The 21,547-nt window shown below is 48.4% G+C and overlaps 1 protein-coding gene across 8 annotated transcripts in view; it reads left to right on the plus strand.

The window, feature by feature from the left end:
• LOC105470205 (C-terminal binding protein 2) overlaps positions 1–21,547 on the plus strand; it is a 172,599-nt gene that overhangs the window by 109,359 nt on the left and 41,693 nt on the right. For 7 of the 8 annotated variants that reach the window (XM_071068955.1, XM_071068952.1, XM_071068956.1 and 4 more), the window contains exon 3: positions 12,098–12,256. The exons of the other annotated variant lie outside the window; for it this stretch is intronic. In XM_071068955.1, the coding sequence (XP_070925056.1) occupies positions 12,199–12,256 (58 nt within the window). In that variant the 5' untranslated portion in view covers positions 12,098–12,198. The remainder of the gene's footprint in view (positions 1–12,097; positions 12,257–21,547) is intronic. 8 annotated transcript variants of the gene reach the window in all.

Here is a 21,547-nt window from a genome sequence, read left to right on the forward strand (position 1 = left end):
TGGGCCTCCAGGGACCTGCCTTTCCCTAAGGGTCTTTGTGTACCATTTTCACATAGTGTCTGGGGTGGGGACATAAACTTGGGATCCAGGTTGGACCTTGTTTCCCATTTATTTGGCTGGCTGGGGCTCTGACGTGCACAGTATCCCCATAAAATGTCTCAGAGCAGATTTTTAAATGGCCATTACCTTGTCAAGAATTCTCCAGTGGGATTTCATGTAAAATTAGGATCCCTGATGGTTAGCACGCGGTGAGCTGTAATTCTCCCCACGGGTGATTGTATTCATGGGCGCCATCCACCCTCCTCATCCAAATGTCTCCCCTCTCTAGAGGATTTCAGTGCAGGAGGCTTGTGAGGACCCCAGCTCCTTATGACAAGACTGCAGTTCTCTAGAAGATTCTCATCAGGAGCCTTGCCTACTCCTTCCCAGCAACCTCTTTCTGCTAACTTGTATTTTAGCTATAGCCTGGAACATTCTGAGCTATGGTGAATATTAAAATGGGGTGGTGTACCCATCAGAGACCTGGAGACCGGAACTGGAAGCCACTATGAAACAGGTGAAATGATTCAGGAAGACAACTGAACCCCAGCGATGCCCCACAATGGAAAACAAAAGAACTCTTTTGAGCCCCGCCCCCACCCCTTTCTTTTCCCGGCGTTTGATAGGCAAAGATGAATTTGTGTGACACAGGAGTGTCCCACCCTCCTCCTCCCCATCAGACTCTGCGAGGCGCCGCTCTCCCTTTGGGCGCAATCATGGATACCAAACAAAGCTTTCTTCCCTCTGGGTTTCCGTTACACAACCGTCCTCCACTTGAAAACCGTGTTAAGCAAAATGAGTAGCTGCAAGCTATTTTATTTCATGTTGTTAAATAGCTGTGTATAAGATGAAAATTTTTCTCTTTATGACTCAGGTTGAAAAGATAAGGTCTGGGAAGCGGTGCCTTTGAATCTAGAGACTTTCTGGAGTTAGGGACGTCTGATTTCTACCTATCATTTCCACGGCCTCTCGCAGGAGACAGGGTACCGGTGCCCCCGTGAGGCTGCAGAGCGGCTTCCGGTGATAGAGACGCACTATGGAATTGGGAATATCTGTAAGGACCAGCCATAGAGTATCTGCCCTCATAAAGCAAACATACTCCTCTACTCCTGAGGTCTGAGTTGGCTCTCCTGGGTGCCAACCTTTACATGAGTGACACCTTACTTGAAATGAAGGATGGGCTACCTCAGGCGCCTAGAACACTTTTCTCCCACTACATGCCCAAACTCCTGGTGTCCCAGAGGGTTGGCCCCTCAGACGTGGGATTTCGGGAGCTGAGCTGTGCATTGGGGCGGTGGCCACACTGGCCTGGTCACGTCAGGCTGGGCAGAAGAGTTGGAGCGGGTGGCTCAAGAGCCTTGATTTGGTTTGACTCTGTCACCTGGCTGGCATGGAACTTGGAAGGCTGGGTCCCCACTCCTTCAACAGGTCGGCCCCTTTGGAGGGAGCTGTCCTGCTTGTTTTTGAGATAATCTGTCCAGACACTTGGCAGCCCAGCCAGTGTTTGCTTTGATAGCTTATCTCTGCCTGTCCAGCTCGAACCCCCCTTTCCCACCGTCTTCGACCATGCCTGCAGGTCTCCACCTCTCCTTGGCCACCAGGGAGCCCTCGTTCCTTGCTGAAGGTTCCACACTGAAGTGGGTTGTACAGACGAACCTCTTCCGGGAAAGTGAAAGCAAGTCCCACTAAATGTGATTTGGGGCAAGCTTATGAGGTATTTGTGACGTCAGAACCATGAAGAGAAGGTAGAGAGGCACATCCTAGAGGCTGCCTGAGGGAGGCGGCACCGGAGCTCAGGTGGGGACTCCCCAGGATCTGTACGTCTATCCAAAGGCATCCTCTGCCAAGTCAGACCAAGCGTGTGCTGTATCACCCAGTGGCGTCCTGCTGCTGTGGCAGCTGTGGCGACTTTGAAATGATGGTAAGAAAGTGTCCTGTGACGGTGGGGACTGAATTAGGTACATGTGTCTCCTCTACTGGGGCATTAGTGGGCTACACCAGCCCCTCCTATTCTTCTCCAACCAGAAACTGTCAGGTGCCCTCCCTGTGTGGACAAGAGGTGGCCAGCATCTTAGAACTTGGTGAATGGGGGGTGTGTGTGTGTGTGAGAGACCAGGCGGGCAAATTGAGGCCAGAGAGCACATTAATGTGCGTTCTGGCCAGAATCAATTCCTGGGGAAGGTTGGAAAAATCCCCCGTTCCCCACTTTCCTTTCTAAATCAGTGTCTACCAGGAAATAAGTTGTATATCTTGAGATCATACTTGTCTCACAGCAAACTGATCCTGGTGTTGAGTCAAATTGAGCAGTCACCTATTGATCAAGTGTGCATAGTGCCCCAGAAACTCTCCTTTGTAATGGAAAGCCTAATGGGCATGTGTGGAGCAGCCCAGCCCGGCTGGCCCGTCCCCAGCACCTTCCTCTCTGTGTGTGTGTTCCGCCTCTACCAAGTTGTTTCCAGTTTTCAACACTGACTGGTTGATATCACCGGGCATAATGGAAAAATCATTTGTCAGGGTGGCCCCTGGCTACCTTGAGTCGGGGACCCCACGCCCTGGGCAGGGAGCCTCCCTGCTTCTTGGCCTGTACCTCAAGTCACTCAGCTGTGAAAGTGGGACCCCCAGCTAGCATCTCAGGAGATAGACAACAGGTAGGGGCTGGCACTGCATTCCCTTTCTCCGGCATATCATGCTCCTGGAAACGAAGCATCTGCTGCTGGAACGGTGAAGCCTTCTGCCTCTTTCACATCCAGAATTTTCGGGGAAATGTAGCGTCTCATCCATGGGACCAGGCCTTCCCTTCTAGGAGTAGCCGATCTTATTTTCTCCAGGTGCTTGTAGAGCCCAAGTTGGGATAGAAATGAGGATGGTGACTCATGGCCAAGAGGCCTCTGGAAGGCCATGCAGGGTGTGCAGTGCCCTCTGCCGGCCAAAGGGCCCCATCGCTGGACACCAGGCCTCCCTTGGACTGGGCCAGCTCCCAGGACGGGCTGCAGCAGGAAAAGGTCAGCCCACGAGGGTGGTCTCCATTGGTTTTGAGAGCAAGCAGAGACTGCAGAGAGCATGTCCTTATACGAGCATTCTGGACCCTACAGTGTCAGGAGATGAGTGGGCTGGGATCTCAGAAGGCCCCTAAGGACAGTAGAGTCCCCACAAAATCAGTCGAGGATTCCGGGCCTCTCTGAGGCAAAATCCAAAGGCAGACATCTTAAAAATCTAACCTGAAGACTTTTTTACAAATTCATATCTCATCATTGCAATTTGATAAGTAGCTATTTCCTATAATTGCCTTTATTCGATATTTAAATACAAAGGCAATTCATGTGTTAAGTATAAGCTAAATAATTAAAAGTTACCTTAAGAGGATTAAATCTTCTCCCATTTCATATACTAACACAGCAATGTTTAACATTATCTCATTAACAGTTTATTATATACGCTATGATACATATAACACAGTGTTTTATCATATAATTACAATTGACAGTTGAATACATAGTCTAATAAATTGTATTAAGTTTTGCATAGGTTTAGCATATAACCTCCAGATTTTTCTCTCCAAGAGGTGTAGCCTGGTGGCTCTTGCTTTTGCAAGTCCTCACGTTCAAAGAACCTTTAGTGGCCATCAGTCCCCATGGCTTTTACACCATACTGGACACAACAGATGCATTGTGTGTGCCCAGTTGTATCACAGGCTGCAGATTTTGCCCTGGCGATTTTAGGGGCACAGGAGTACCCACCTGAATGGCCTTACTTACCATGGCCCACTGCCCTTCTGCAGGCATGACATGAGAACCTTCCAACGTTCTGGATGCTTTTTCTGCGTGACGTTCAGATATAAACATTCTAGAATCACTTCTTGCACACCGTATGTGACAAAAGATGCATTTTCTGATGGAACCACTTCTGTCTGCATAGAGTTTGAGATCACTAATTTTTTTTCTCTGTTCAACCAGACTTCTCAGCTATAGATCAAAATGTTCATGCCAGAGTACGAAAGAGAAAACTGGAAAAGGAAAAATTAATTTGCATTCCTGATTCCTCATGTCTAAACAGACAGGAATAGAGGTGTCATTTAGTTTGTTTGCTTATTTGCTTTTATCCCTTTTTTTGCTTAGCCTTTAGTACTAAATAACACTATTAAAACGAATATACTGTTTATTTTTAAGGCATATTTGGAAGACAGACAAGTGCTTTTAAAATGTGTGAAAATCCTAAACACAGGAACAGCTCATTTTCTTTAGCAACAAAGACCAACACTTAATTTCCATTATGACACAAATCAAACAACCAATTAGGAAAATCACGAATTCTTTCTGCTCAAATCTTCTGTTCTTGATTATAGCTTTTAGCAAGTGAAAATATTTAGAATTCTGGAGTCTTGCATTTAACATCAGGAAATGTATTTTCGTGTGCTCACAACCCTTAACCAAAGCAGGAGGATTTGCTCAGCTTTCTTGGCCGAAGGAAAGCCTGGGTTTTAGATTTGCTCACCTCCTTCTGTGTGGCAGCCCAGAGCCTCATAGTGTGCCGTCTCCTAGCACTGGCTCCATGTGCTCAGAGACTTTGTGTACGTTTCTTTGAGATTTCTTACCCTGTGCAGCTTATGGGGGCTTCACTTTGAATTTTTTGGTCATTCCAAAGCCCCTAAGAATTTTTGGTGGGAGTTAGATGGACAGAACAGAATTACATATCCACATTCCTTAACCTCATATCCAAATTTTTTTTTTTTTTTTTTTTTTTTTTTTTTTGAGATAAGAGTCTTACTCTGTAACTCAGGCTGGAGTGCAGTGGCAGGATCTCAGCTGACTACAACCTCCACTTCCTGGGTTCAAGCGATTCTCATGCCTCAGCCTCCCCAGTAGCTGGGATTACAGGCGTGTGCACCACCATGCCCGGCTAATTTTTTGTGTTTTTAGTAGAGACAGGGTTTCACCATGTTGGCCAGGGTGGTCTCGAACTTCTGACCTTATGTGATCCGCCCTCCTTGCCCTCTCAGTGTGCTGGGATTACAGGCATGAGCCACCACGCCTGGCCCTCATATCCAAATTCTAAAATACTCTGATAGCGGCTGAATTTGGCCTGCCCTAAATTGTGGAGTCTATTTTTTATATTCTTTCTTAATCCAGTTGAGTCAGTATGATTATCTGTTCTGGCACAGATATTTAGATGGTTGATTTGAGAGTACACCGTAATAGATTATGGAGGCCATGTTTTTTTTTTTTTTTTTTTAAACCCAAGCACTTGTGAATTCTGTAGCGTACCTAGCCTTGGGGTGTCGGAAGTGGGTTGTAGCCCTGTGTTGGCCACAGCTGGGTTGCCTGCATTGCATCAGCCCTAGGGAATTAGAGGGTAGGGCCCTTGGAACTGATGGAGGGCATGTGACCAGGGTGTGACAATGTCACCCTGGGGTTGGGCTGCTGGGTGCTCCCTGGGGAAATATGAGCTCCCCAGTCTTTCTTTGATGGTAGAACCAGAGTGAAGCTTCAGTGTGTATATTAGAAAGGGTCACGGCTGGGCGTGGTGGCTCACGCCTGTAATCCCAGAACTTTGGGAGGCCAAGGGGGGTGGATCACCTGAGGTCAAGAGTTTGAGACCAGCCTGGCCAATGTGGTGAAACCCTGTATCTACTAAAAATGCAAAAAAGGGGTGGGCTTGGTGGTGTGTGCCTGTCATGCCAGCTACTTGCGAGGCTACAGCAGGAGAATCACTTGAACCCGGGAAGTGGAGGTTGCAGTGAGCCGAGATTTCCTGGGCAACAAAGCGAGAGAATCTGTCTTAAAAAAAAAAAAAATAAGAAAGGGTCCTGCTAGTTACCTTAAGGGCATGGGGTATGGGGGCTCTTGGAAAGGGAGATTTTCCTGTATACCATTGTATTGGTAGTATATTGGAAGTCAGACACCCTCTTAATACCCAAAAACATAAAACTAAATTTGCAAAAATTAATAATCAGGAAGCAATAGTCACTTTTGGCCATCATCTTAGTTTGGGCTGCTGTAAGAAAAATACCATCGACCGAGTGACTTTATTTCTCACAGCTCTGGAGCCTGGGAAGTGAAAAACCAACGATCTGGCAGATCCAGGATCTGGGAGGGCCTGCTTGCTGGCTTGTGGACTTCCTGGCTGTGTCCTCACGTGGAGCAGCGAGATCGTCTGTTGGGTACTACGGACTGGGTGCTAATCCTGTTTCTGAGGGCAAAGCTTTGCGAATCACCTTCAGAGGCCCAGCACCCAGATACATCACTGTGAGAATTAGGGTTTGAACATCCATGAGTTCAGCATTCAACATGGAAGAATTGTAGGGTACACAAGCATGTGGTCCATAGCAGCCATTCTGAAAATTGGCTCCTCTAAGCTCATTTCCTACCCTAATTTTCTCAAAAAGCTTCATTTCCTTCCTTAAAGTAGTTTTAGTAATTTTGTTATTAACTCTGGTGTTATGGTTGCCATTTAATCAAAGGCTGGGCCAGTGCTTTTTGACCCACTGATCTGATCCCTGACTCCTTTAGGACATTTATTTTGTTATATCTGGTTTTGCCATTGTTTTAAGTTTGAGACAGGCTCGCTAGGTTGCCCAGGCTGGAGTGCAGTAGCTTTATTCACAGGTGGAATCCTGGCACACCGCAGCCTCAAGACTACTGCCCGTCTCAGCCTTCTGAGGAGGGAGACTACAGGCACATGCCACCGTGCCCTGCTTATGTCTGGTTTTTAGTAGTTTTTTCCAAGTGTAGTTTACAAAATAAAATGCTCATCACCTGTTCAGAAGATTCTGCCCAGCTCTCTTCCTAAGAAAGGCATCTGTTGCACAAGTTTGGCTTCTGAAGCTTATGGAATGTGTTCTTGTGAGGTGGCCTGGGCACCTGTCGCTCTATTAACTCCAGATGAAAAGTCAGAGTATTTTCTGGGCAGGTGTCATTGGTGGGCTGGTGTTCTCAAGGCACTGTTAACTGGCACTGAATCTGCAGATGTGCCAATGGCACCGCCCGGACAGGATCCTCGGCTATGCGTGCAAGTGCTGGGTGTCACTGCCACCTAGACTGTTGCTGCCTCCTCATCTTGGCACAGAGGCCACACAGGCTTCTAGCTGAGCCTGCGGGTGCACTGAGAGGCCCTGGAGGCTTCGGTGAAGGAAGCTTTTCAGGAGTGAGTCCTGTCTTTTGGGATCCCAGGCTCAGAAGGGTGGTGGACCTTGTGCATCGATGCGGCTGTCTGGGTTGCTGGGGTCTTTTCTTCCTGCCTCAACCTCTCAAACATGAAATCTACACCCCACTCATACTTAACAATGAAACCTGAGTTCTCCAGAGACACATTCAGAGAACTTTGCCAGAACTTGCTTAACTACGATGATATTAATTTGTGAGCATATTGTGAAACTCGGTCTGCCTTTATTAACAGAATGTTTAAGTAGATGTCCTTGAAAGAATTGAAAGCCATCATCATGTTTAACTGGATTTGAAAGAAATTTCATTTTGAAGAAAGGCACAGTCAGAGGCATGCCTTCTATAAATCCCTTCAGCTGCCTATTCTTGATGAAGACTAGGAAGTGGAGTCAAGAAATCGAGAGGGTCGGCCGGATGCGGTGGCTCACACCTATAATCCCAGCACTTTGGGAGGCTGGGGGAGGGGGGCAGATCACAAGATCAGGAGATCGAGACCATCCTGGCTAATATGGTGAAACCCCGTCTCTACTAAAAATACAAAAAATTAGCCAGGTGTGGTGGCGAGCGCCTGTAGTCCCAGCTACTCGGGAAGCTGAGGCAGGAGAATGGCGTGAACCCGGGAGGCGGAGCTTGCAGTGAGCTGAGATCACGCCACTGCACTCCAGCCTGGGCTACAGAGCAGACTCTGTCTCAAAAAAAAGAAAAAAAGAAATCGAGAGGGTCTATAAAACTGAGTTAATGGGCTGGGTTTTTGTGCTGTGTAACCTAAGGGCACTTGGTAGAGAACCTCATGATGGCAGCGAGGGAGCTGGTGATGGTCATTGAGTAAAATTAACCTGCCCAGATTTTAGAAATCCTGCCCTTTCTGAATGTGTTGGAGTTTGATAGCCAAGCAAGGGGTTGTAAAATGTGCCGTTTTTCCTTTTTGTTCTCTAATTTCTTAAAAATCTGACATTCTCTGTGATACCTCCACGGAACACATCTTCCATACATGTCCCCTCTGCAAACCACCAAGTATCTCCAAGTGGCTTTCTTTTCCAAGCCTTGTTCGTCTTCAGAAGGGAGCTGAATGTCCTGACACCAAATATTTCAGCCCTGGATCACAGCCCTCACTTCAAGCAAATAAAATTTGAGGTCCACGTTTCTGATCTTTGGTTGGGGTTTGGCTGTGACTCCCCAAAACTTCCCTTTTGGGGGGGGCAGTGTTTCTTCTTGTGAGGTTTGGCTTCAGGGCACTCTTTTTCCTTTTGAAAAGATACAGCTTTCCTGTTGACCGTGAACTTCACTGAGGTTTACCTCCCAGCCTCAGCCAGAAGGGAGTGAGTGTTCCCTGCCGGGTTAGTGTGCAAGAGGGTGTCAGAGGAAAGGCAGGAGCAGCTCGCAGAGCTGTGCACATTCTCACTGGTTGGTCTTCACTGCCACTTTGGGACATCACAGTGACATCCCATTCTACAAACAAGGAGCCTGAGTCTTTAGAACAGCTCATCCAAGCTCATTCCACAAGCAGGGTCTAGAACTCCCCACCCACAGTTCCGCCACTAACATGGTTTGAGGAGCCATTTCAGCAGAAGTGGAATAGTGAAACACATTCCCCCTACTTTTTTTCCTTCCTTATTTGTGCCCATGTTGTTTGGTGTTTTTTGGGGGGGAAATTGATTTATGAGTGGAAACTGGTTTAAAATAAAGGCAGAGGCTGGTTTTTGTAGCAGGCATCACCAAGAGAGCTGTGATGATGTCAGGGAGCCCAGAGCCAGTGTGGACCGGGGGTGCTGGCTTGTTTAGCATGGAGACCAGCTGGAGTCCGCTGTGTGCAGCTCAGCTCCAAGGAGGGCCTGTGGCTGTCATTGGAAGATGGTTGTGGTAATTAAGTCCTCGTAAATAGCTTGCTCCTTGGGAGGGCTAAGGAGGAAAATGTCACATTTCATACATTCTTGTTGCAAAAGAAATATCGGGGGAGGGGATTCAGGCTACACAAATCAATGGTCACTGCCCAGACCAGACCCAGAGGCTGGTGGCCTTGGGAGCCAAGATGGCCAGCGCTAAACATGGGTCGGTGCCACTGGCCAGGGTGTGCAAAAAGGAACCCACAGAAGGGCCAGAACAGAGGGTGATCCCCCTTTCCCCCCACCCCCCAAAAAAGCCAGACATGGGAGTCAGCCTCTTTTTTTTTTTTAATAGTAGAATGTTGGCGTTTGTGGAAGCTGATGGCTGATCTTTCCTTTGATTGCATGATTGAAATTCTACTTATCAATTTTTCAGGAAGCCATCTAATTATACAAATTAAAATTCAAAGGAAAGCAAAAAGAATGATTACGCCTCACTTGGGGATTGGGGGAGGAGGGTGTGAAACCCGCCTTGCCTCAGACTATAATGCTGTCATTTTTCATCTCCGAGGTCTTCACAAAAATTAACTAATTAATTCTTTTCCCCCCTTGGATGATGCAGCTGATGTGGAATTCTGTTTTTACAATAGAGTTGAGGGGGAGCCAGACTGCAGTTTGGCCATCAGAGCTTGGGCCTGAGCAAATGACAATTGCTGGCCTGAGCCTCCGTGGTCAACCTCACCTGGAGTCACTTGTGGGTGGGGGACATGGACAGAAGCCCAGATTTGGCCCCTCGCCCCACCTCCAGTAACTCTCAAGTTGGCTACAGTTAGGGACTCTTTTTTTGTGTGGTTGCCTTTCAGAAAGGCCAGCACTGGCCAGGTGCAGTGGCTTACGCCTGTAATCCCAGCACTTTGGGAGGCTGAGGGGGTGGATCACTTGAGTTCAGAAGTTCGAGACCAGCCCAGGCAACATGGTGAAACCCCATCTCTTCAAAAAATACAAAAATTAGCCAGGCATGTTGGCACATGCCTGTAGTACCAGGTATTAAGGAGGCTGAGGTGGGAGGATTGCTTGAGCCTGGGAGGTTGAGGCTGCAGTGAGCCATGAGCTTGTCCCTGCATTCCAGCCTGAGTGAAGAGCAGACCCTGTCTCACCAAAAATAAAAAAGCCAACACTAGCAAAACTAGTTTTTAAAATATATCCATATGGATCTGCTCAAAGGTAACCCCACACATTCTAGGACAACCTTCATCTCCTGACGGATCAGATATGGTCATTCCCCGTTTTGGGGGAACTTCCCAATCGTTGAAGGGGTTTGGTATCCCAGGGATGTTACATTAATTATTTATATGATTGGAAATTGTGCTTTTTCCTAGCTCTTTTATTGAAAATCACGTAATTATCGCCATAAATCTTTCGGATGCCTTTTTAGCCTCGTTGCTGGGAAATTAGCCATTCACTTACAGAAACCTGGTAGACCTGAGTCTGACCTTTTGATAAAGTAACTCTTAATGTTTTGCATAACTGATGGCCGTACATCATCATCCTCATTTCTACCCCTTGGGCCTCACTTTTGTCTTCCATCTCTCCTCTTTCTTTCCACTGAGAACCCCTTTTTCTGTGTGTGTGTGTGTGTATGTGGTTGTGGTGATGTTCTTAAAATAAGACTGATTTAATTGTGTTCCTTGGGGGAAAAAAAAAACACAGAAGACAATAGAGTGGGCCTTAAATGTTGTGCTTCCCAACTGAGATTCTTCAAGCCTTTTTTTTTTATTTTCCCAAGACAGAGTCTTGCTCTGTCACCAGGTTGGAGTACAGTGGTATGACCTCAGCTCACCGCAGCCTCCACCTTCCAGATTCAAATGATTCTTTTGCCTCAGCCTCCCGAGTAGCTGGGATTACAGGTGCCTGCCACCATACCCAGCTAATTTTTGTATTTTTAGTAGAGACAGGATTTTACCATGTTGGCCAGGCTGGTCTCGAACTCCTGACCTCAGATAATCCGCCTGCCTCGGCCTCCCAGACTGCTGGGCTTATAGGCATGAGCCACTGCGCCTGGCCAAGATTCACCAAGCCTTCTTTAATCAATGTAAAGAATGCAGTTCCAGAGCAGTGACTCAAAAGCTGGGATACTGGGGACAGCAGTTAATGATCTGGACCTCACCTGGCACATTGGTGATAGTCAGAGGCTTCCAAAGTGCTCAGATCCTGACCCTTCCAGAAGGAGGATGGGCAGCAGCTCCTCTTCCCCGGGCCTCAGTCAGGTCTCCCTCTAAGGAATCCCACATACCCCAAACTACATGGGAAACCCTTTCTTGCCTCCTCCATCTGCCTCACCTCTGTCTGAAACGTCATGGGGATGCTTACACTCTCTCGATAAGAAATACTTCAGCCCATATAGGTGGGACCCAGTGTCAAGGCCAGCAGCCTGGGACCCTGCCCTTGCTGGTGCTGACTGCAGTCCCCTCCAGCGGCAAGGAAGGTTCAGGAAGGTGGCACCGGACGAACGTTGGTTAGGAGCTGCTGGGGCTTCCCACCCGCGTTCTCACGTGATAGGGTCAGGATTTTGTGTTGTGCTGAGCTGTGGCTTTGACCCCTGTCCCCTGCGCTGCTGTTTTGGAAAGCGTTGTTGTAACTCAAAGGCCTTGGCAGAGCCCCTCAAGTTGCCGCAGTGGATGTCTGCATCTCAGTGCGAGTGCGTCCGGGGCAGGTCCAACTGGCTGTCACTTGGTCTCTGCCACTGGAACACAATTTATTATACTTCAAATTGGTCAGTAAATTGGCATTTATAGCCTTAAAGTTAAAAGCAAGAGGTCTGTTGGAATTTGCTGCTTCCAGAAATAACTGACGATTGTCTCGTGTGCATTCACTTGCTTTCTATTATGAGATGATAAGCAGGAGGCGGCTGAGATGCACTTGGGACAACCACCATTCCCATGTTTTGAGAAGAGAGCAAGTCCCATGAGTCCGGACGGCAGGTTCCCTTATAGAAAGTAGCAGTTAAGTCCCCAATGAGCTGTTGTCCTGTGCCCAGAGGGTCTCCAGAGAGTAAGGATTCTTTTCTCCTTGTTTCAGGGTTCATAGTGGCGTCATGCACGCAGACTCCTGCGAGTTCCCTTAAGTTCTTAGAGGACTGCTTTGCCTTTTGATCTGAGAGTTGCAAAGTTCCATAAAGAATGGCCCTTGTGGATAAGCACAAAGTCAAGAGACAGCGATTGGACAGAATTTGTGAAGGTAAGAGCGTGTTTGGCGGTTTTACCAAACATACCTAGTCCCTCACTCAAATCTTGCTGGCTGCTCCCTTGAGTTGGCTGTGCCACCCCCGCAAGCCAGAGTCCCTCCTGCGATTCCAACACCGCACAGCATCGGCACCCTCTGCTGGGTGCCCTTGGCCATGGGCCTGGCCTTGGCTTAGGACAAGGCCTGGCTTCTGGGGCGGGGTCGGGGACTAGGAGGACAGTTTCAGGGCTGGTGGGCCCTGAGGTCCATGTCTTCCGTGTATTATGCATATGAAAGATGATGTTGATTAGGGCCATCTTTTTTCACTTCCTGAAATCTCAGGACTTTACCTGTTTTGGATTAAGATATTTACGATGCTGAATTCCCTGATGTTATGAGATTCCTGAAGAGCCCAGCATTGCCCCTCGTGGTGTGTTCATGTCCCTGGTATCTTTGGAAATGTCTGGAAGTGTTCTATTCGTGAAAAGAAAAATAAACATAATTAAAATCTAATGGAAACCTGGGGACAAAACTCTGAAGTGTTGATTAAGCACTGTACTCTCCCAGATAGCGGGTGGTAAGGAACCACCGTGTGGATCTGGGTTTGGGGGTGAGTGCGCCTGCCAGACGGCGGGGTCGGTGCTACAGGGCTGCTCTTTGCTCAGGGTGATTGCTGGTACTGCCCTACAGGGTGGCTCTCGGAGGGAAGCGAAGGTGGCTCCGCAGCCCCTCTGCACCCCTTCACGCACACGCAGTAGCTGAGCACCAGTTTGCAGACAGGAATATGCAACCCACAGGCCTTCCCCTGCAGCTGCCCCATATGGAATTATCTGTCCTATAAGTAGATGTGGCTCAAGCCACACGGGGTGGGGACATTGTAGACATTCTGCTGAGTGACTCCACGGCCCCACAGAACTCTGCACTGCAAGATCACAAAAGCACTGACATTCCGGTTGTTCAGTATAAGGAGTTTGACGTTAAAGGGGTTTTTTAAAGTAAACATTCGCGAACTATAAAAACCTACAGAGAGGTTGGTAGGATAGTACAGTGAACACCAATATGCCATTCAGTTTTCCAGATTTCTTGGAGGGGAGATAGAAATAGAGATATACATATAAATAGACACGTGTGTGAGTAGGTGATGGATTTTCTTCCAGAACCATCTGAAAAAATGCAGGGGTAGCCCTTTACTCTGGAGTACCTATGGCATGGCACCTTTTATCCAATTTCCTACACCCTCCCAATACTGGAAGGAACCCCAGGAATCTAACCTCAGAACAGTATTGTCTAATACAGGATGCATATCCGCATTCCCCCCACGTCTCTGCCTGTGCAATAGGTAAGGGTCATGCTTTGTGTTCAGTTGTTACATCTCTCTAGTCTCCTTAGGCTAAAATTATCCCCTGGGCTTTTTGACTTTCAGAGACACTGGACTTACTGAAGAGCCCAGGCCCCATTGATTTGTAGGCTATTCCACAGTATGGGTTCTCCCGATTGTATGGGGAGTTGTAAAATTTACTCTTGACTTCCAGTGTAAAGGTGCTCGATTGAGGTTACTGAGTACTTGCTTTTGGAACATGCTCATGATTCAGCTTTCCAGGGTTAGTAGCAGGAATGCCTCTGGAGCTGATTCCACCCGCTTCACCCGGGATTCTCCGGGGGTGTTGCATCGGAAGCTAGAATGGGATTGAAAAGCCAGCCGCGTTTCCTCTGTGTTTCCATGGCTATATAAACCTGACTCGGGCAAAAGCATTGTCTGCTTGCAGAGCCTCTGTCCCACCCCGACAGGTGCTGAAGGATGGTTCACCAACCTTCCCACCCTCTTCATGTGTAATAGGAAATTTTCAGCCAATTTTTTATAACAGAAGTTTGCGTTACCTTGCACATGTGTAGTGTTCCAGATACATTTGCAGTTATATTGTTTAAATTTCTCAGTGACCACTATCCACGCAGACAGGCCAAAATGCAGTTACTCCAATGTGGGTCGCCATCTATTTGTCAGCTCCCTGGGCATCTCATTAAGCACTCACAGTTGGTCCCGGGTGCTTTGTTGGTGCTCCTCCTGTGTATGAGCTGACTTAGTCCTTGTGGCAGCTGTTATGGGTCAGGACAGGTGCACCCATCTCACAGGTGCTGCCAGAGAGGTGCTGAGCAGTGGGCAGTTTGCACCCAGGAACCTGGGCAGTCTGTTTTTCTCTGTTTGGCCTTCTCTCATATCAGCTCCTTGGATTCAGCTCTTTCTTCCACCTGAAGGCCTTGAACATGTAACACACACACACACACACACACTCCCTCTAGCTTTGAATTCTCACCATGTCTCTATTGTGTCAACTACTTGTAGAATGTTCTGTATTGATATGCAGAGAGCCTGTCAAACTGTTTTTTCTTCCCACTGCCTACACGCGAGGACACAAGGACTTCTGTGTCCCTTAGGTTTGTTTTCTTTCTGGAATCAGGCAGGCCTCTCCAGGATCCCGCTGCAGGCACTCCGGTGGAATCTGAGCATCACCCCTGCACAGATACTTCTACAACCTTTCCCTGCTTTCTAAGGCCTGTCCAGCCCCTTCCTCCTTGAAACTTTCAAAGCAAGAAAAAGTGGCATGGAGTTTGATTACTCTGTATGCCCAGAATCGGCCGTGGGGATTCACCCCGCTGTGCTGTATCTCTACTCTGGGAGCAGGACGCAGAGAGTCTTTGGGACTCCAGCCAAATGAGCTGGAATAATGGCCTTTCTAGCCGACGTAAAAGCCAGATTTTAATTTTTTTAATGTAACTCTTTGAGTTTGATATTTATAATTTGTTTCTTTGGTTTTTTTTTTCTGATGCCTACTATCAAACAATCCTATAATACCATATAAGAATTATTACGAAGGAGCCCCCTTATAACACAGGCTGATCAGAACAAGATTGTGGTCTCCTCATTCTCAAGTATAATTGAGGTTTTCCTATCTGCTTAGTTTGCTGACCTCATTGACATTGTGAACTGCACCAGCTGGAGGGTTTTAGTACCTGCCTTATCGCATTATGCCAGAACTCGTTTGGTGTGCCCCAAACATTTGTTGGTTGGAGATGAGGGCTAGCTAACAATCACTCAGCATTGCAAAGGGAACTCAGAAGAACATCTTGCAGAGCCCTGGGTTTGTAGAACTTAATAAACCACAATGGCTGTTGGTGGTGGTAACTTTTTGTTAGAGTTTCTTCTTGTGGTGGGTTACGACAGAATCAGTCCGTAAACGCTGCTCCCCTTTCCTATTGGTATTGCGATCACAACTTGAAAAAAGTACACGTTTCGTTTTACTGCCTTTTGTTCGAATGTGTTAGAGACGTGGAAAGTGGTTCCGAGGACGATATCAGCTGAGTTGTGATGAGTCCCCTTGTAACATGACTCAGGGAGGCTGCTTCTCCATTTCCTCTGCACAAATAAAAGGGACCTCTTCTTAAATAAACAAACTCATGAAACATTCCTCACCTCTGGAATGTTCTCACGACCACAGAGAATAAAAGGAATGAGGGCGATGAGCTGGTTGGATGGATATGAGGAAGGAGACAAGCTGGTTTCTATGAAACACACAGATAGTTAGAAATTCTGGGAATCTCGTTCTGCGTCATCTTTGTCATAGACGAAAACGAGAAGTCTTGAGAAGATGCTGCCAGGGATGAGGTGGAAGGAGCTGCCCCAGTGCTTTCTTCTGTGTCGTGGGCTCTTCTGCTCTTCCCAGTGGGTTGAGCTTGCCATTGTGGAAGCACATCTCAGTGGGATGTGCCCCCAAGCAAGGTCATTCGTATGTATAAGGAACAAAGACAGGTGCCTCCAGGTCGCCAAGGTTACCCGAGTGGTCTCGAAGTCCAGAGGGAGGCTCTCCTTCTTCCGGCAGCCTCCTTGCCTGGCAGACACTCATCAGAACCTCCAGGCTGAGAGCGACTTTCTCTTCCCCCAGGAAAGAGCGAAATCCACAGAGTGTTGACAAATGGTTTTGTTTGGTATTTGAGATTTTATTTGTTTTTGTTCTGGGTAGCTGTTTTGTTTTCACCTATCTCTTTGTCAAAATGCATTGTTAAATCAGGACTTGTTTTTGTTTTTTAAAGCACTTTGAGCACTTTGTAAAGAAACAAGAGTTGAAGCCTGCCTATAGGTAGTCCACCAACAGTTCTAATAAATAACTTTAAATAGCCCCAAAATGTGGATTTTAAAAATGGGATTCATAATGTTGCTATACATTATAATTATATGTTGGGATCAGGCAATTATACACATTTCCAGCAATTATGTGATTAACTGTAATTGCATTAGCTATGTAAATATACAATAGTCAACTAGACATGCCTTAAAACTCCAAAGCACAAATGAACATACCCAAACAATCTTACGCAAAGGTAAAGGTTCAGGAAACAGTCAAGGCGAAGCTTTACAGGCAAAAGTGCACTTGCAAGGAGTAAAATTTCATGTTTTGCCTTATCTGTCCCTGGCTTTAAGAGAAACTCAGAGGCCGGGCGCAGTGGTTCAAGCCTGTAATCCCAGCACTTTGGGAGGCCGAGACAGGCGGATCACGAGGTCAGGAGATCAAGACCATCCTGTCTAACACGGTGAAACCCCGTCTCTACTAAAAAATACAAAAAATTAGCTGGGAGTGGTGGCAGGCTCCTGTAGTACCAGCTACTCAGGAGGCTGAGGCAGGAGAATGGTGCAAACCTGGGAGGCGGAGCTTGCAGTGAGCCGAGGTCCGGTCACTGCACTCCAGCCTGGGTGACAGAGCGAGACTCCACCTCAAAAAAAAAAAAAAAAAAAGAGAAACTCAAAGTGAGGACCCCTCCCCAGGGAACCCCTCACCCGACCTGTTCCTCCACCAACTCTGGGGTTGGGGTTCATAGACTGCCCTCCCTTTCTACAACTGTGAATCAGGTTCAGTGTTTTATTTCTCTGTTGTTACTCGTTTCTCAAGCACAAACATAAGCTTCTCTTTGCACTGGTCAGTTCGGTGATGGGCGGATGCCTTCATACTCACCACTTTTTTCTAATAGCAACATATTAAGGCTGCTTTGCTTTTACTTTGGGGGCCAGGGATGTGTAGTGCGATTAGAGTCAGTGGCTGGGATTTGGGGGTTCATCACCATCTTCTAGCTTGGTTCTGTGGCTGCGGTTTTCAGCTCCTGCCCCCACCACAGTGAATCGCACGGTCTCCCACCCTCTGGTTGGTGGTGCCCTGTCTCCATCGATGATTGAGTCTAAACCTCCCACAGTGCAGCCCCGGAGCTCCTGGGCCCGGCTGCCCGGGGCTTTATTCTCAGTGCCTGCCCTCTCGGTCCCCACACCTTTGGGGAAAGAGCGTCTCTGGTTTCAGGCCGAGTCAGTGCCTTGTGGGGAGCAGTGCCTGGTTGAGGGGGGGCCGGGAGGGGCGGGCAGGGAAGGAGCGCCTCAGGGGGAACAGTACATACCCGTATTTGGAGGAGGCCCCGGGGTAGCCAGACAGCAGCAGACGGCAGCGTGCACGGGTGCAGAGAACCTTCTGCGCTCTTCACACAACTCAACCTAATTGACAGGTATTTGGGGTGACTGTGAACCAGAACCCCAACATACATTTTGCTGCCAGCTTCTTGCCCTCTCTCCTTTTCCAGAATGTACAGTGTTAAGCTGTGAAATGAGACTCCTCTCTGATTGGTTTCTACTGCTTGGCTCTCTTGCTACTAAAGCCCAGGCACCTTGGCTTGCGTGCTCGAGGGCGTTCCTCTGTCTCTGTCTGGTCTCCATCTACAGAGTGACCTCACGTGCCTTTCTCAGCCCTTCCACATCCAGCAGGAGCCAGGCTGAGCACCCCGGCTGGGCTGTGAAGACACCGAGAGGAAGGAGCGTTCTGGGTGTCGAGCACCTGGGCACAGTGGGATCCCACACTCCCTGTCCCTCCAGCCTGTTTCTCATCACCTGAGGGTTTTGTTTTCCGTGCTCCGGTTGAAGAGATGTCTGTGCCAGGAGGGTCCCTCCCTTCCCATTTGCAACCTGGGGGGGGATGGGTGACACGGAATTTTTCCGAGACTTGGGAGTGAGGCGGAGAGTCAGTTCTTTTGTGTCCGCAGAAAGGCTGACTGTCCCATCAAGGCCTGTGTGCTGAAACTGTCGCGTGCAGGCTCAGGTCCCTGTCAGGCGGCCATTCATATTTGGGCAGTGGATACTTTGCCTAGCTTAGTGTCCACCGTGCCCAGGCTTGCAAATGGGGCCGTTTGGGCTTTGATGTGGGCTCAGGCTCAGAGGGCTGAAGTGGTTGTGATCGGGGCGGGGGCGGGAGGGGGGCTTCTGGGGACTGTGTCCATGTCTCTGTCATTTTTCCCCATCACACCGTACACTCCCTTGAGGCCAGCCGTCCATCACCATCGAGTCATAGTCGACAGTTTGATTTACAGCCCGAGTGTCAAACGAAATGAAAAGCACGTGATGAATGGAGGGAGCACGTGCCGTGGAGGGAGGGGTGCGCTCCGCTCGCAGGTCAGGGGCTCAGCGGCCATGCCGTGGTCTGTCTCTGCAGGCACATGCATTCTCTGGATTATTTTTGGAGTGCTTTTCTCATCTTGATGAGTGGCAGATTTTTTGGACTAAGGACAAAGTGACAGAATTGGACTGAGAAAGCTTCATGGGGGAGGGCTGGCTGAGCCAGCCCTGATTAGGAGCATTGCTAACAAAACCAGACGAAGGAGGAAGTCCTGGGACCTTCTGATCCCAGGACAGCCAAGGAGACCTCAAAACAGTGGAGTGTGATGGGGCGGGGCACCGTGGAGGTGAGGTGGAGACTTTGGGAATCTGCAGGAAAAGCTGCTAAAGAGTGGAAGGGGTGGTGTTCATTGAGCACCTACTGTGTGGAGCATCTCGTGCCAGGTGCTGTCCAGAGCTGAGCGAAGAAGCCTCTTGAGGTCAAGTGTGTTCCATTGCTAGAAATGGGAAACCTGACATGGTCCAAGGTGAGGCCTGTCCTGCATCCCAGCTGGGGTCCCAGGGCACACTTTGGCACCACCAATACTTTCAAAATGGGCCATGCAAGAGAACGGGCTTGCTTTTTTTATTTTGAAACCCCATAATGAGTGGTAATCAAACCTAATTTTCACAATGCAGTTCTCAGGACGCTTTACAATATAGGCAAGAAATTGAGTCAGAAGCAATGTGCAGGCCTTTGTTTTCACTTACCATGGCTAAATATTGAGAGACACGAGGGCTGGGGCTTCTTAGGATGCAGCTAATCTGGAAAGGGCTGGGTTGGTTCAGACACTCCACGTCACTCTCCTGACTTCCTTTGGTGCGTTGCGCGGGTGCCCAAGCCTCTGCGCTCCAGGCCCAGAAATTGGTGAAGGCACTCAGTGTGCAAGCAAGGGTGCAGTGCCACTCGGCCCCTTTGATAACTGAAACGATGTCTGGGCAGTTTTGCTAATTGTTGCTGTGTGCTTGTGTGATTTAGATGAAGGCTGCTTTAAAACCCAGCCAACTTTGTGTTTGCTGTGTAACCAGTGCGTTTGGTGTAGTCTCCTACCCTTTGCATTAGATGAGCCAAGTTGGTTACTTTGGGCTGAGGACTTCGGAGGCAGGGGGTTGATGAGAGGAAAGAAAATTTTGTTTTTTTGTTTTGTTTTGTTTTTGTTGTTGTTGTTGTTTTCGTTTTTGTTTTTTGAGATGGAGTCTCGCTCTGTTGCCCAGGCTGGAGTGCAGTGGTGCAACCTCAGCTCACTGCAACCTGAACCTCCCAGGTTCCAGCGATTCTCCTGCCTCAGCCTCCCAAGTAGCTGGGATTACAGGTGCGTGCCACCACGCCTGGCTAATTTTTGTATTTTTAGTAGAGATGGGGTTTTGCCATGTTGGCCAGGCTGGTCTCCAACTCCTGGCATCAGGTGATCTGCCCCCCCTCAGTCTTCCAAAGTGCTGGGATTACCACACAGGCGTGAGCCACCGCACCCGGCCCAAGAAAACTTTTTTAATGGCACAAATTCCACAACACTTACCTTGACAGAAACATACAAAAATCCACCACAGGCTGTCCACATTTAAAAGCAGGAAATGGGTATGCCATAGGCCAATTTTTCTGCCCTGTGTCTGCTAGAAAACTGTTACCCGCTAACTTCTGCAGCCTCCCTGGGGAGGTGCTGGCTGTGGGAGATGCAGAGGACACTGTGGTGGCTCCGTCCTGGGATGCAGCAGGCACCGAGGAGCCTCCTGAGATCTTATTTCTGCCGTCACCTGCAGAGCTGCCCTGGCCCTTCGTGTCGGTGGAGGTAGGACCAGGGAATGGAAGCCCAGGCAGGTGTTGGACACCCCCTGGGGAAGCTGTTCCCTAAGTTGGGGTCTGCTGCCTCCTGAGAATGAGCTATCCCCTCATAAGGCCTTGAGACAGACCTGGCAGCCCAGCGAGTGGGAAGGTGACAGCACAGCTACGAGGGACATGCCACTGAGCCAGAGACTCTCATGTCACTGCAGCCTTCAGCCTCACTGATCCCACCTGATCTTGTCTTTCTGTAAAAGTGAGAATTAGACCCCAGAGTCGTGTTTTCCCACTCATTTCAAGCAGTTTCCTGCATGATTATTCCAGTGGGAACATGAAATGCTTGTTGGCAGTTTGTCCAAAGGCTGCTGTTCCCAGCTTTTCTGGAACTTTCTGGATCCATCTCTGGAATTGTCTGGGTCTCTATAGGTCTCTGTTGTTGGTAACTGACACCTTGTGTTGCACATGGACTTCGGAATTGGCTTTGGGCGGACATGGCTGTCGGGTTATTCTACACAACCGGCTTCTTCTTGGGTTCATTTTGTCTGCAGGAGAGTTTGGGTTTATCTTTCTTAATTTTCAGGAGATGATTTTTCGGCTATACAATCATCTTATTTTTACTTGACATAATTTCTATAGAGAGTGTTTTGGCAGAATTAAAAAATGAAGCCCATGAGATGTATTACTCTAATTGGTCCCATCTCACTTTTAGTCAACATGAGAATTTTTCAGAAAAGCAGTCCTTTTTAAAAGACTGTAGGGTGGGGGGTGTGTGTGTGTGTGTGTGTGTTTGTGTGTGTGTGTGTGTGTGTTGTTTGTGTAACCAGAGTGTTTGGAAAAGTGTGAGTCCAGTTACAGGTGTTCTTACCTGGCACGGGAAAACATCTGTCATAATATTTGTCAAATCTCAGAGCCTTGGCTGTGTGAGTTTGGGTGGTTTCCAAGCAGAACAGGTTGGAAGCTGATAGAAATGGAAGCTGGGCCTTCTGGTCCAGTGGGAGGCTGACGCCGCCCCAAAGCACATCTGCCCACATCTGCCCCTGCTCCTGCCATCACGCTTGAACACCAGCTCAGG

Source organism: Macaca nemestrina, chromosome 9 (genome assembly GCF_043159975.1).
Source record: "Macaca nemestrina isolate mMacNem1 chromosome 9, mMacNem.hap1, whole genome shotgun sequence".
NCBI lineage: Eukaryota > Metazoa > Chordata > Mammalia > Primates > Cercopithecidae > Macaca > Macaca nemestrina.